This window comes from Tubulanus polymorphus, chromosome 3 (genome assembly GCF_964204645.1).
Source record: "Tubulanus polymorphus chromosome 3, tnTubPoly1.2, whole genome shotgun sequence".
Taxonomy (NCBI): Eukaryota; Metazoa; Nemertea; class Palaeonemertea; order Tubulaniformes; family Tubulanidae; genus Tubulanus; species Tubulanus polymorphus.
Window position 1 is genome coordinate 7,328,382 of NC_134027.1, and position 15,377 is coordinate 7,343,758.

The following is a 15,377-nucleotide window of genomic DNA, read 5'->3' on the forward strand; positions in this document are numbered from 1 at the left end:
TCTTTTGTTTTGTGTTAAATTTTGACGGAATAATTGTTTTTATAATATCTTTTTTAGTTATTTCACCATTTTTATTTTCTATTATTTTCATTTTTTCAAGCCATTGCATATATTCTGGTGTATGATCTTCTATAGAAAATATTTTAAAAATTTCATCTAGATAATTTAATTTTGGATCTATGAGAAAATTTCTAGTTTTTTCTTCACCCCATAAATTCTTTTGCCATCCACAATCAACACAAAATAACACAGTACCTTCTTGTCTTAAGGTCGCGTAATTACATTGTGGACATTTTCGTTTATAATTTATTGGTAATAGATCTTCATTAAGCTCTTGGTATTTTCTTACGTTTTCTTTATGTTTTATTGTTCTATTATGTAGATTTGAATTATTTGTTGTAATAATCAATTTACAATATTTACAATAATATGTTTTTCTTGTTAATTCATTATATTGTTTTTCTAACTTTTCAACTGTTTCTTTATTATCTTGTAACGTTTTCTCATATTTTATTTTTTCTGATAAACTATTTTTTCTTTCATTGAATTCAGTTTCAAATTTATTAGAAATTTTATCTATATGTACTTTACGAAATTGATGATTCTCCCAATCTTCTATATTTTCAGGGCTATATTTTACTCGACAAGGCTCGCAGAAATGATCTTTTATATTATCCTTGTCATAGAATAAGAAAGGTCTTTTCCAAATAATTTCAGGTTCAACTTCAACAGAATTACTATTACTTTCATTACTATCAACATTAGCCGTTGCGCCATTAATTTTACACTTCTCTGAATGTTTTTTAACATAATTTCTTGAGAATAATTTATTACATTTTGGACAGTTTAGTTTAGGGGGTTTATAATTTTCATCATGTTTTTTCATATGTCGAGCCATATTACTTTTTCTTAGAAATTCACCACAAATTTCGCATGGTATCTTCTCATCCATTTATTAAGGAAAAATTTTATTAAAATTAATTTTTAGTGATGAGCGGTAATTTTTTTATGTTATAAATAATGGTAAATTAAAAGAATACAGAATATTTGTTGATTCTAGAAAACTTACAAATTATAAATCACATAATTTAATAGTTCAATTAGATAGAGAATTTAAGAATTGTATTGATTTAAAATTAGTAAATATAAGTTTATGTAACTCATTTTACAATGTATCGGATAAAAGTAGAACATTTAATTTTTTCAATCTTTTACAAAAAAAGGAATAAATGGTTTTTTATATATTTAAAACCAGGATTATATAATTTAGATACATTAGCACAAGAAATTAATAGAAAAGCTCGAGCTAAATTAGGAAGTGATTCCGGATTTAGTATTAGAATTTTAAAAAGTGATAGTTCTAATAAAATAAAGATTAGGTTAGCTAATGACGAACAATTTAAATTTACAGTAAGAAAACCTTTAGGTAAACTGTTAGGAAATAAACCCAGATATTGTTACAGCATACCCAGAAGGTAGATCAAACTTAATACCTTTCACACATTTTTATATTTATTGCAATTTAATTGACCCAACAAAAACATTTGAAGCAACTAAAGATACCATTTGTAATTCTAGTATATTAAATATTTTACCATTAAAAAATGTTAAACAATTTGGAACGCAAATAAATTATAATTTAACTGAATGTGATTTTAAACCTTGTATTCCACATTTCAATAATTTTAAATTAGAAATAAGAAATCATAATGGTTATTTAATTGATTTGAATAACTTTCCTGTAATTTATGAATTAGTTATAAGATGTAGAGAGTAATTTTTTCACTATATAAATGAATATAACTGTTGGACCGAGTATATGTTTTGGGTTCGATTTTAAACGTGAGAAAGAAATGAAATTTAACATTAATGATGTAATTACACATGTCAAAAATATTGCATTTTCTAATGAAACAACATTTGAGTATGAAACAACAATAGATAAAGAAACTTTAAATGTAGAAAAGATTACTAATTTGATTAGAGAATCTTTAAGATTTTATGAATTAGATGAAGATTTTATCATCGATGATATTAAAAAAATAATAATTGAAATATATACAAATGAAACTAGTAATGAAATAAATGTTGAAATAATCATCACTAAGATAACCAAATATTTTAAAGATGTTAATTTTTTTGATTAATAAATGAGTGATAATAAGTGGATAATAACTGGATTATATAATGGAGCATTACTATCAGTTGGAACTGTTGGTTATTCAATGGTATTAAAAAAGGTATTCAAAATGGGAAGTGTTAATGCTGATAGATTTGATATCAATGATATTTTAAAATTAACATTAGCAGTTACTTTATCTAATTTAACTATTGATTATTTAGAAAAACAAAAATATATTCCTCCCATATAAATGCGTAATTATTTTACTAAATAAATGGCTTCTGCAATTATAACTGTCATAGGATCAGCAATTGTTAACGCTTTAGCATTTACTGCTGGCGGTTATTTATTTAAGCATATTGATAAAAATAGTTCATTAGGAGAACAAAGAAGACATAACTTAGCATTAGAGAAATACAATAAAGCAGCAGAAGAATACAGAGAAAAACGACAAAACTATATGGATTATATTAACAAGGAATTATATGATCAGAAGATTTCACATAGAGATTTTCAATCAGTTGATGATGCAATGAGTTTATATAACGCAGTAACCAATAAAGAAAAATTACATCTATACAAACCTAAATTATCAGATTATTATACCCCAAGTAAAGAACAACAGAAATATGAAATAATATGGATTTTAGGTGGAACTGTTATTGTTATATTTGTAGCATATAAATTTACTAATTAGTAATTTTTTTTCTAAATAAATGGAAGATAAAGTTGATAGCATTGATATTATTCCTCATGATATAAATAAAACTAAATTAAAAATATATTTAGAAAAACAAATATTAGAATTTGAAAGTGACTTAAAGACAAAAAAGAAAAATTATTTAAAAAGTAAAATTATATATTATCTTATTATTAGTGGTTCGGTTACAATTAGTTCTGTAATAACATTTCTAGCAATATTCAGTCCATTAACACCTTTAGCTATTTCAATTGGTGTATTAGGATTAAGTTCAAGTGTTTTAACTGGTATAAGTTCAAAATTAAATATAAAAAGTAATAAAGAAAAAATTAAAACTAATATAAAAGAAATTAATAAATTAAAGAATACACTAGATTATATAATAAGTTTAAATGGTCATATAACAGTTGAAGAATAAGATAAATTATTAAAAGAATTAATAAATTATCAATTTTTTAATTATATAAATGGTAGATAGTTTTCCAAAAGCTTTCCAATATAATAAATCAATTAAATATAATATTCCAGCAATAGATTTTAATAAAGATATTACATATAGAAATGAAGTTTTAGATTCATTAACTAATTTAGAAATTTATGTTACTGAAACTAATAATTTTAATTCAAAGATGGAAAATATATTTCATGTATATTTAATTAATTTTAAAAAATTGAAAGATGAAAAACAATGGTTATTAAAATCTAATATGAAGTATTGGCAGAACCAATTAAATTTTGCTGTTTATTGTGCAACAACAGGATGTGGAATTAGTTGGAATGATCATTTGAATAATTCTAAATATAAATTAATTCAAAGTTTATTTAGATTTCATACATACTTTCAAATCAGAATAATATTAAATGAATTAGAGTGCGCTTTACCAGGATCTAGGTATTTTAAAGAATTAGATAATAATATTAATTTAACAAAGTTTTATAAAATTTGTAATGAATTTAATATAGATATGAATAATTTTGATTTTAGAACAAAAATTGGAACAATAAGATCACTTCCTTGCCCTAAAAAGATTGCAGAATATTGTGCACTTCCCATACCATCTAATAGTTTGTATAATATCTATAGTAATAAATTAGGTTATGGTAAAATAGAAACTAAGGATTTAGAAACATTAAATTTCAATAAATTACCGACATTTTATGATAATTTAAAACAAGAAAACAATAATGGTTGGGTTTATTTCATTTTAGAAAATAATGAAGGTTTTACAAAATCAGGTATACAAAGAATAAATCAATCTATTAGAACTTATTTGATATGTATTTAGGTGCGCAAGTTGAAACAAGATCCCCAATAATTGGAAATTTAAATACATCATTTGATACACAGAAACAATTCAAAGTATTATTTGAAGATTCTATTCATAATGATAAAAATAGATCGATTCCAGAAAACATTGTAAGATATCAAAATTATTTAGATAAATCTCATGTAAGACTAAATTATTGTATAGGCCCTAATCTATTAATTATTTCTAATGATTTAGTACTAAAGATGGGAAACATAATTGGTTACAATAATCTAATTAAAACCGCAACAATAAATAATTCATTTGGATTAAATGATATAAATAAAAAGATTATTACCGCTCCAAAATTAATGGAAGGTGAAAAAAATAAAAAACATTCAATCAACAGAAACTAAAACTAAAAATATTAAATTGCATAATGATTCTAAAATAAAAGATTACAATACATCAGAAAATATAAAAACTGATAATATTCAACATGATATAATTAAAACTGATAATGATAATAAATTCCATGAAAATACTAAATTAGCTTTAACTTGTACAGGAATTGTTATAGGAGGAATATTATATTTTAAATTCTAATTTTTTTATTATATAAATGGATGTAGAAGGTGGAGAAGATATTGGAATGGATCCTTTAGATGAACCTGGTATAACTGATGAACAACAACCTGATTTTAGTGAAACAAGTTTTAATGACGGTAATGAGTCAGGATATAATAATAATTTAAATATGCCTGATTATATTAGAAATGCAGAATCACAATTAAATCCTGAAAATTTAGACCCAGATTTAGTAAAACAAGATTTAGATAATCTAAACAAAATACCTAAATTAGAAGATTTAATTGAAAAATCTAAACTTAACATAAATGATGAAGACGTTGGACTTTTAGCAGATCAATTAAAATTTTTAGATAATGGTAAATGTTATTATCGTTTGAAAGGTGATTATTATATTGATATCACTTATAAAAATAATAAAAATAAAATATCAGAATCAACTTTAGAAAAATTAAAACCAGATAGAATTAAAAGAATAAGTAATAGTAATGAAATAACTGATGTTACACAAAAAGAAATAGATGATAATATAGACGTATTTAAACAAAAAATTAATGAATTATTTGAAATAATCAAAAAGAAATCAGAAACAGAAACAACTTCTGAACAGAATATAACTTCCAAAACTAGTAAACTTAAATCAAATAAAGTTTCAATTGAAAAACTTTTACCGAATGGATTAATTGATGCAACAGATCAACAATTAGAAGATTTAAATAATATATTTTCTGTTGAAGCAATTACAGAAATTAAAAGTATAAGGCTTGCATCTGATAAAATTGCGCATGATAAAAGTATAAGAGATTTTAAAATTAGAACTTTAGAAAAAGAATTAACTGATAAAAATAAAGAAATAGAACAATTAAAATTAGATAGAGATAATAATGTTATTGAAGAAATTGAATTTAAAAAAAGAAATGCATATTTAGAAAAAGAAATTGATGATTTAGAATATAACATAGAATTACAAAAAGAAGAAATTAAATTATTATTAAAATCATATGATTATAATATTAATAGATTAAAAGTTATTTTTAAAGATTTATTGATAAAACCAAATTCTGAAATATCATTGAAAGATAGAATAAAGTTATTATTTAAATTAGAAGGAATAACAATTCTTTCAATTCTAACAGCTGTAACTATGTTATTTACAACAATTGGTTTAGCAATATCAAATGCTTTAAAATCTACTCCTACTGCAAATAAACCGGATAAACCCCCAGGTAATAATTCTATACAAGATAAAGTTAAAGATGGTTTAAAGAAATTAGCAAAATATTTATGGGAACTATCTAAAAAATCTGCTGCAGCTTTACCAAGAATTATTGCATCAATTGTTGGTTTTATATTGAAATCTGCTGGGAATATTCTTAACTTTGCCGCTGAACATATTATTTTATTTTTAATTACAGTTGTAAGTGCTATTATTTTTGGGTTAGTGAATATGATTAAAAATAAATAATTAATTTTTTTGTTAAATAAATGAGTGGGAGTTATATAAGTCCTTCTAAGATTTCTAGAATATCTAATGTTATTAAAGCAGAAAGATCACATCATATAATTACTCATAACCCTTCTTATATTAATCCCGATGAAACTTTATATGTTAGAATTCCTCGATTAACACAAAATACTTTTTATATTCCAAATAGTATTTATCTATCAGCTGATATAAAAGTAACTGGTCATGATAATAATTATGTTGTTGATAATGTTGGGAGATATTTGATTAAAAAATTAACTATAAAGATTGGTCCAGAAACAGTTTTCTCATTAGATGATTATAATTTATTTATGCATTATAAAGATTTATGGTTAACTAAAGAAAATAGAAATAATATGATATTTCAGGGTATTCAATCGGAAAACCATAATAAATTAAGATCAGGAGCTAATGACGCAATAGTAACTCGTGCCACAGATAATTTGATTAAAAAGATTAATGGAAGCAAATATAAAATTCCATTAGACTTTGAATTGATAAATAATAATGCACCTTTATATAAATACGCAATTCAAGAAGATATTATATTTGAGATAACATTTGCTCCTGTAAATGAAATTGTATTATCTAGCGTTGTTAAAGATATGGGTTATAAATTATCGAATATATGTTTAGAATATGACACAGTAACTAATGAAAATATTGCTAGCACAATTCAAACTCAATACAATCAAGGATTTTCATTATTATATGATTATATTGATAAATTTAAAACTGTAACTATTAATGCAAATGATGAAATAATTTTTGAGAATATTAACTTCCCAAGAAGATCTATTAAAGGTATATTAATATTTTTTACCATTGCAACATATTCTAATGGTGCAATAAAGGTAGATAATTATTATAATCCTGAAATAACAAAAGTAGAAATAACTATCGAAGGAATAGCAAATAAAATATTTTGTCAAGGAATGAGAATGATAGATCAGTGGCCAGAAATTAGAAAACATTTTATGAATGAAAAAGTAAAATCATCTGAAAATTGTGATATTAATCAAATTGATTATTATACCGGTAATAAATATGCATTATGGTTAGATTTTAGAACAACAGAGGATAATCCATTACATGGTTCTGGGAAAAAACTACAGAACACTAAAGATGGAATACAATTATTCATGGCAAAGAAAAGAGGAGACAAAAATTTCCAAATGCACATTTATATTATATCTGACGCACAATTAAATATTGTAAATTCACAATTAGATAGTATTCAATATAAGAAATATAAAGTTAAAATTAAGGATATATAAATGGGTGGTAAAAAAACTCCTAATACTAAAGAACAATATTTAAGCAATTTATATTACAACCCTGAGAGTACCAAAAATATATGGCGTCAAGTAAAACAAGATAAATTAGATAAGATAATCCCACAAAATTTAGTTAAATATAAAGATATAAATGAATTTATGTTAGAACAACCAACATATACAACACATAAAAAAATTGTTAGAAAATATAAAACTCGTAAAACTATGGTAAGTTATGTAGATCAACAGTGGCAAGGAGATTTAATTGATATGAAAAATGTTAAGAAAGATAATGATGATTATTGGTGGTTATTGAATATAATTGATATTTTTAGTCGTTATGTATGGAGCTTCCCACTTTATAGAAAAGATGCTGTACCAACATCAAATATTTTAAGAAAATTTCTTTCGGATGATAAAACTAAAACCAGAAAAAATACAATTTGATGATGGAAAAGAGTTTGATAATTCACTTGTTCATGAACTCTTAGATAATCATAATATTAAATATTTTTCAACAAAATCGGATAAAAAAGCAGCAGTTGTTGAACGATTTAATAGAACATTAAGAACAAGAATGTGGAAATATTTTACAGCAAATAATACTTTTAAATGGTTTGATGTTTTACCAAAATTGACAGAAGGATATAATAATTCTTATCATTCTTCTATTGGAATGAAACCTATTGATGCTAGAAAACCTGAAAATGCTGAAATTGTTTGGAATAATTTATATGGAGCATTTCTTGTAAATGATTTTGGTGAACCTAAATTTAAAGTTGGTCAAAATGTTAGAATTTCTAAGTATAAAAAGATATTTGACAAAGGATACGATCGAAATTTTACTAGAGAAATATATAAAATAAAAAAGGTAATAACAACAAAACCATATGTCTATAAATTAGAAGATTTAAATGGTGAAGAAGTTGATGGGTATTTTTATGAAGAAGAATTAAGTTTAACTACTGAAAATCTAGAACAAGAATATAAAATTGAAAAAGTATTAACAACAAAAACTATTAAAAGAAAAAAATATTCTTTAGTAAAATGGGTTGGATGGCCAGATAAATTCAATGAATGGATATTATCAAGTAAAATTAAAAATATATAAATGAATAAGGAATTATTTATATTTGAGCCTTATAATATGTTAATTTCTGGTGTAACAAATTGTGGAAAAACTTATTTTATATTAAATTTATTAGAAACTGTTTATAAAAACTTTTTTGATAATATAGTATTATTTTGTCCAACATATGAATTTAATCAAACTTATGATAGAAATATTACTAGAAATAATGAATTTATTATATTAGATCCTAAAACAGTAAAAGAAAATTTAGATAATTGTATTAAAATAGCAATAGATATTTATAAAGGATCAAATACATTATTCATTATAGATGATTGTGCAAATTTACATGATTCAAAAATTAGAGAGAGTGAGTTATGTTATTTAGCTTTTTCTGGCAGACATTTTGGGATAACAACTTGGATTTTAAATCAAAAATATAATTCAATTGTTAAAGACTTTAGAGAAAACATTAGATTTCTAGTTTTATTCTACAATAAAGATAGAAAATTGATGAAAAATGCACTTGAGGAAAATGATATAATTCCACATGATTTACATAATGAATATATGGATAAGTTGAAAAATATTAAAAGATCAAAATTACTATTTAGATTACAACACCCATTTAAATATGAATTTATTTAAATTCAACAAGCTTGTTAATCTATTACATATTTAGTTAAATTCTAGTTGAATTCTAGTTAGTAGTAGTTGGAACAAAAATCAACTAGATTTAACAATATTTTAACTAGCTTGTTAATCTAGTATATTTTTAGTTACATTCTAGTTGAATTCTAGTTATTAGTAGTTGGAACAAAAATCAACTAGATTTAACAAGAAATAAATAAAAACAACAATATTTCAACTAGCTTGTTAATCTAGTTGAATTCTAGTTGCATTCTAGTTGAATTCTAGTTGCAACAACACAACTGATTTATTTGTTATATAAATGGGAGGTGAAAAGAAAATAAAATCTAAAAATGGTGATGTTCCAATTGAAAAAACTTTAGATGATTTAGGAATAACAGAAAACAAATTAATTCCAGATGATGGTGTTTTAAATAATGTTACAACAAATACTAATTATGAATATTATCTTTATTGTAAACATCAATTAGAAATATTAATAGCATCTGGAAAATGTAAAAATTTTGTCGGTAAAAATTTAACTTATAATGAATTAGATACAATGAAATCAGATGAAATTATTAGATTATTTAAGATTTATGAAACTGCGAGAACAGCTAGAATAAATGACGCGATATCAGAAAATGTAGTAAAAGGTTATAGTAAATTATGTAATTATATGCTGCCAATTCAAGATGAAAATAGATTATATGCTGATTTAAAAAATGATTATTTAGTTATGACCGAATTAAATAAATGGATTGGATATTTATCATTTCAATTAGGTGGATTTATGACATTATTATCAACTGGGGTTATAACATTTTCAAATATTGAAAGTAAAAATATTTCTATAATAAATGAACAAGGTGGAAGAAGTGAAGGAATTAACTGTAAAGAAAAAACCGAGATCACAGAAACAAATTGAATGGTCTCGGCAATTAGGAATTAAATCACAAGAATATAAAAAAGCTGTAAAAGAAAAATAAGTAATAAAAATGTTAATAAAAATGGTGAAAATATTGTTATTTCTACTCCTTCTAATGATAGAATATTTGATAAATGTCTATATTTTACAGTTGGATTTGTAATTGTATTCATTTTGATTGGGTGTAATTGGTATAAGAAATCAAATAAAATTCATGATATTAATAATTCTGAAACAACTGCTATCAAAAATGAAAATAATTCTGAAATTCCAAAATTGACAATAAAAAAAATGGATTAATATTTTAGAAAAAAAGCAAAAAAAATAATTTTTTTAATTAATTGAATATTAATTGAATATCACCATGTGGGTGCCATACGGCACCATCTCACTACTTTTGTCTATCTATGCGGAGCAATTAAATTGTCCAGATAAGTCATTTCGGATTCTAGATATTCATTATTTTTATTAATTTATTTTTTTAAAATTTAATCAACAATTTCTAAATCATGATGGCCATCTTCATTTTTTCCATGATAGATTATTTTAAATCCTTCTAAATCTTTTAATTCCTCTGTACTCAATGAAACCCATTTATCAGGTAAAAATACTTTAAATTCTCGCGATGTACTAACATTACAGTAGCTTAAATTAGCTGATACTTTCTCTCCATATCTAGTATTTATCTTTTCTAATTTCAATATTTTATGTTCAATTTCTTTTGTAACTTCAACTCACTTTTTTATTTCAAATTGTTTTTTTGCTGGTTTTATTCTGTTATTTATTGTTGCTAAGAATGCTTTTCTATCTCCCATTTATAAGGAAAACAAATTACTTGTGGTGATGAGTGGTGTCTAGTACTCTAGTACTCTGGTATGAAAACGCCATCTTCTAATTACTATTAGGAACTTTCATGATGATTCCTCCATTAAGATATTATTGTTGTATTATTATTTGTTGTATTATTGCGAATAAAAGGATGTACATTTTCATCTCTCATGTTGAAACTTTTCAGTTGTTAAGTTTTATAGCAACAATTGCACTGTGGTGCTTTTCAGTGGTTCATAAAATACTGATTTAATTAAGGGCCTGTCTAAAATAGCAGCAGTTTCTTGATAACTTTAGGATACAGTGCTTTTGGTCAATTGTCCTAGCTTTGTTTTGATTATCGGTTTAACCGCGTCTGTGTGGGGCCTGTAATATCTGGACTCAAGGAATTTCTGATCTTTAGAGTTGTTATATCTACCTATCAAGTTGAATAATATAATAAGAAGTAACTGTAGCTTTGTCAGTCAAACCATATTTGTTTGAAGTTACGGTACTTGATTTATCTTGAATTGCCACGAAGAAAGACCTATATTATAGTTTGCAGGGTTTGATCTAAGGAATAAATTCCACTTGACCTTGGGGCAAGCATATATGTAATATCTATTGAAGTGAAGTGTTAATTAGTAGATTGTGCTAGCTATATTCAAATTGACAGGTGAAAAACTCTATCTTGTTGATTGCATATAAGAGGATACCTCCAAAATACTTTGTATAAATGTAACATGTGAGAAAATAACCAATTTGATCATGTCTGAGCAAAGGTGGCAAGACTCTAGTTATCTTGTTAAATAAAGTTTATGAAAATTAAATCAAATGTTTAGTTAATCATAAGCTTTCCAGTTTAAATTTGTATTTTTATCTCTGATTTTCAATTTTTTATGTTGGAGACTTTTTTTAAAATACAGGTCATCTTTTTGTAAATGAGGCACTTCCTCAAGTACATAAATACGTCATTTAGGTATAATTGTTGTTGTGGGATAAAACGACATGTTCATGTCAATTGAACCATTACATGAGTGAAACTCTCGTTTACGCCTATGGTGGTTGGACAAAAGTTGCTTTTTAAAGTCCACGTGTTTGATGAGCTTACATTATAATTCCTCGAGCACTCCTGGCATTTTCTATAATTGTTGTACGAGAATAAATATGATTGATTTTAAAATTTGTCATTCGTTTAGTTAAGTTTGATATAGCAAATCCTGGATTGAGACCTAAATCGCTTAAGATAAACTGAATTAATGAAGAAATGAAATCGATTTAAGAGTTAAACCTTTTATGAAACTCATGTGTTCTACTTCTTTTTTTCAACCGAAAAAAATAATCCCACCACCAACTGGTCTGCCGACAAGCTTTAGATGCGATTATATCGACAGCACAAAACCATACGTTCCGACACTGCACATTACGCTGGGCCCGTTGACAGTTGTTAACGTTGTAACTCGATAGTTGTAACTCGCAACTGGCAACTACTAAAGCAACTGGCAGTGTCGTCTCAGGGCTTCCATACTATTAACCGATGTAACCACCCTCGCTTGCCAGGGGTCCAGTATCACTCCCGAACTCGCTTCCACCAGTTTGGGGAACAGCTTTAGCGTAGTGGGTTCGAATCCCTTGACGGGTGAAGATGGATGTAACCGTTATTGAAGTTATTTTGAATTTGAATTTGAGTGTCCAATAATCGGTTACATTGACGTCCAAGGTTAGTGTGGATTCCACAATCAATTCAATACTTTTTTATATTGTTGGCGATGACCGAGAAAACTGTATTTGTTACTGTTGGAACGACCAGTTTTGATAGGCTTGTCAAGACAGTGTGTAGTTCAGATATATGTCAGGTAAATAGAATAAGAATTGAGTTGATGAATAACCAGAATCGTGCTCGTGGTGGGGCCGGAGACAATGTGTCACAGCACTTCTTCTCACTCAATCTCATAGTCATAGGTTCACTTCAAAAACAAAATGGCGGCTTTTTCAACCGCGCTTACGGTTCAGTGGTCCTAGAGATTTGGTCTAGAGGGTCCAGAGAAGATTAAGCTATGCATTATGATATAAGGTCGGGGAAGTAACTAAGTTTACAGTGTGCGCAGCTGGCATTGATGGCTCCTATAGGACTAGGTGGTTTTTCGGTAAAAGTGCAGATCCGCACCTCTCGTAAATGGTTCAATCAATTTGAATTACATTAAATATCACTCATTTAGACTCAAAATGTCATCAGCAGTTCAGTACACTGGTTTATTTTATGGTATCTTTACTAGAAAGTAGATTTCTAGCCTGGATTTTGTCTCGAGATCGTCATGATTTTTGAACCAGATGCCATATTGGATGGGTCAATCTAAAGTGAAGATTTGTTAAGAATATTTGCTGAAACGATGGTTCATAACCCACTCAATTTGAGGAAGAAAAGTATAAATTTCTTGTTAATCTCAACAATGATATCTGACAATTTGGTTAGCATTAAGTACCCCAGTGACAGTTGACAGAAATTTGATTAGTTTTATGCACTGATTACCCTCACATCGTTTCAGTAATTATTTAAGACAAATCTTCACTTTAGATTTCCCTATCCAATATGGCGTCCTATTTAAAGATCGTCACGATTCTGAGATAAAACCGGGCCAAAAATCTGCTTTCTAGTAGAGATATCATAAAATAAATCACTGCATTGGATTCTGTGAGACATTCTGAAGTTAGAACAGTGATTTATAATTCAGTAGATTGCGTCAGTCACAAGAGGTGCAGATCTGTACTTTTACCGGTTATTCATATTTTGCAATACATACTAAATCATTATATTGCTATATGAATACATTACATCCACATAGCATCAAAAGTTTAGAAACTAACCCTGTATAAATAAAGGAGAAAAATGGAGTGAAGAAAATGAAATACTGGCAGCTTAAGAAATCTTTTTTCAGATATTGAAGTCTCTTGGTTACACTAAAGAAGTTCTTCAAATTGGCAGGGGCACTTATGAGCCAAAATCGTCCATTGAGGAGGATTTCAGCTTGCAGTTCTTCAGATATAAAGATTCGATCAAAGCTGATATTGAGAACGCAAGTTTGGTTATAAGCCATGCTGGTATGTTAGATGCATCTTCGGTGTACCCTTTACTATCACTCTGAACCCAAACCTAAATATAACATCATAATGTATAATATTACACAGGTGCTGGAAGTGTTCTAGAGACATTAGAGGCTGGTAAACATATGATCGTCGTCATCAATGAGGAATTAATGAACAACCATCAATTAGAATTAGCAAATCAGATGTACAAAGATGGCCACTTATACTACTGCACCTGTAGGTTAGTTAAGATTGAAGTTTAAAACTCCTTTAAAATCACACGGCATACACAGAAATGTCATTTTCAATGAATTTGTTTGATTATGATTGATAACTCTTTGCAGTGAACTGGGTGATCTGATGAAATCTATGGATTTAAGTCAGCTAAAGCCATTGAAACCTGGTAAACCAGAATTGTTCGGCAAATTTTTGAATAACTTGATGGGAGTAGATTCATAATTGTCTTTAGGTAAATAATAATAATTTGGTTTTTCTTGTGAATTATTTTCTAACGGATGATTGAAACAGATTGAATTGTGATATTATTTTTTATCATTTAAGGAAATCATTTTGTGTATAAAAATGGCTGATGATCGTGTTTGTTTGAGTTATGAGGACAGTTTGCTGCGTGAATCTGATGTGAAATTGTTGGATCCGCCCAACTGGTTGAACGATGCCATTATCGGATTCTGTTTTGAATATTTTTCGAATGAGGAATTTGTCAATCATCCGTTCTCTTTTGTGTCACCCGAAGTGACTCAGTTTATGAAATTTGCTGATGTGACCGAACTAGGATTGTTTTTAGAACCGTTGGATTTGCCAAATAAAGAAGCCATTTTCCTAGCGGTGAATGACAATGCAGATGTGAATCACACAGGTGGTTCGCATTGGAGTTTATTGTTGTATCATCGCCGTAGTAACCAATTTGAACATTACGACTCGTCAAATGGCAGTAACTCAACAATTGCGGCAACACTTGTTCATAAAATTTGGACTTATTTAGCGACAGAATGTAAACCCAAATATAAAGAAATTTCCGATGCACCTCAACAAGTAAATAGTCACGATTGTGGTGTTTATTGTATTTGTTTTGTTCAGTACTTAGCGCAACAATTGTCGCCTGCTGCAGACAATGATAAGACCATGAAGGATGCTATGAGCCCTGCAGCAGTTTCCGCAAAGCGAAACGAATGGAAACATTTGATATGGACACTTGCCAACAATTGATCTTCCTCATTGTGTAGTAGTGTATTGTATTGGCTTTGGTTAAAAAATAAACGAATATATCAATAGAAGAATAAGTGTATTCTGTCTAATTACATTGTATTGGGGAATATTCTTCACAATGTTTATATCCACCCATAATAAGGTAAAGCACTGAGGATCAGTACAACAACAGATTCATCATTTACTACCACGATATAACCCAAAAAAGG

The 15,377-nt window shown here is 26.9% G+C and overlaps 1 protein-coding gene across 2 annotated transcripts; it reads left to right on the forward strand.

Annotated features, from left to right (window-relative positions):
* The first annotated feature begins 12,588 nt into the window (after positions 1 to 12,588).
* Positions 12,589 to 15,227, forward strand: LOC141901732 (UDP-N-acetylglucosamine transferase subunit ALG13-like). 2 transcript variants are annotated; one of them, XM_074789167.1, is made up of 5 exons: positions 12,589 to 12,713; positions 13,794 to 13,956; positions 14,044 to 14,182; positions 14,286 to 14,410; positions 14,503 to 14,637. In XM_074789167.1, the coding sequence occupies exons 1-4, from the start codon at positions 12,627 to 12,629 to the stop codon at positions 14,398 to 14,400; spliced, it is 504 nt and encodes a 167-aa protein (XP_074645268.1). In that variant the 5' UTR covers positions 12,589 to 12,626; the 3' UTR covers positions 14,401 to 14,410; positions 14,503 to 14,637. The 2 variants fall into 2 exon arrangements, with proteins under 2 accessions (XP_074645268.1, XP_074645267.1); XM_074789166.1 differs by lacking the exons at positions 12,589 to 12,713; positions 13,794 to 13,956; positions 14,044 to 14,182 and having other exon boundaries at positions 14,503 to 15,227.
* The last annotated feature ends 150 nt before the right edge of the window (positions 15,228 to 15,377 follow it).

Excerpts from the sequence above, each read along its gene's own strand:
- LOC141901732 (XM_074789166.1), top strand. The coding sequence starts at position 14,524 with ATGGCTGATGATCGTGTTTGTTTGAGTTATGAGGACAGTTTGCTGCGT.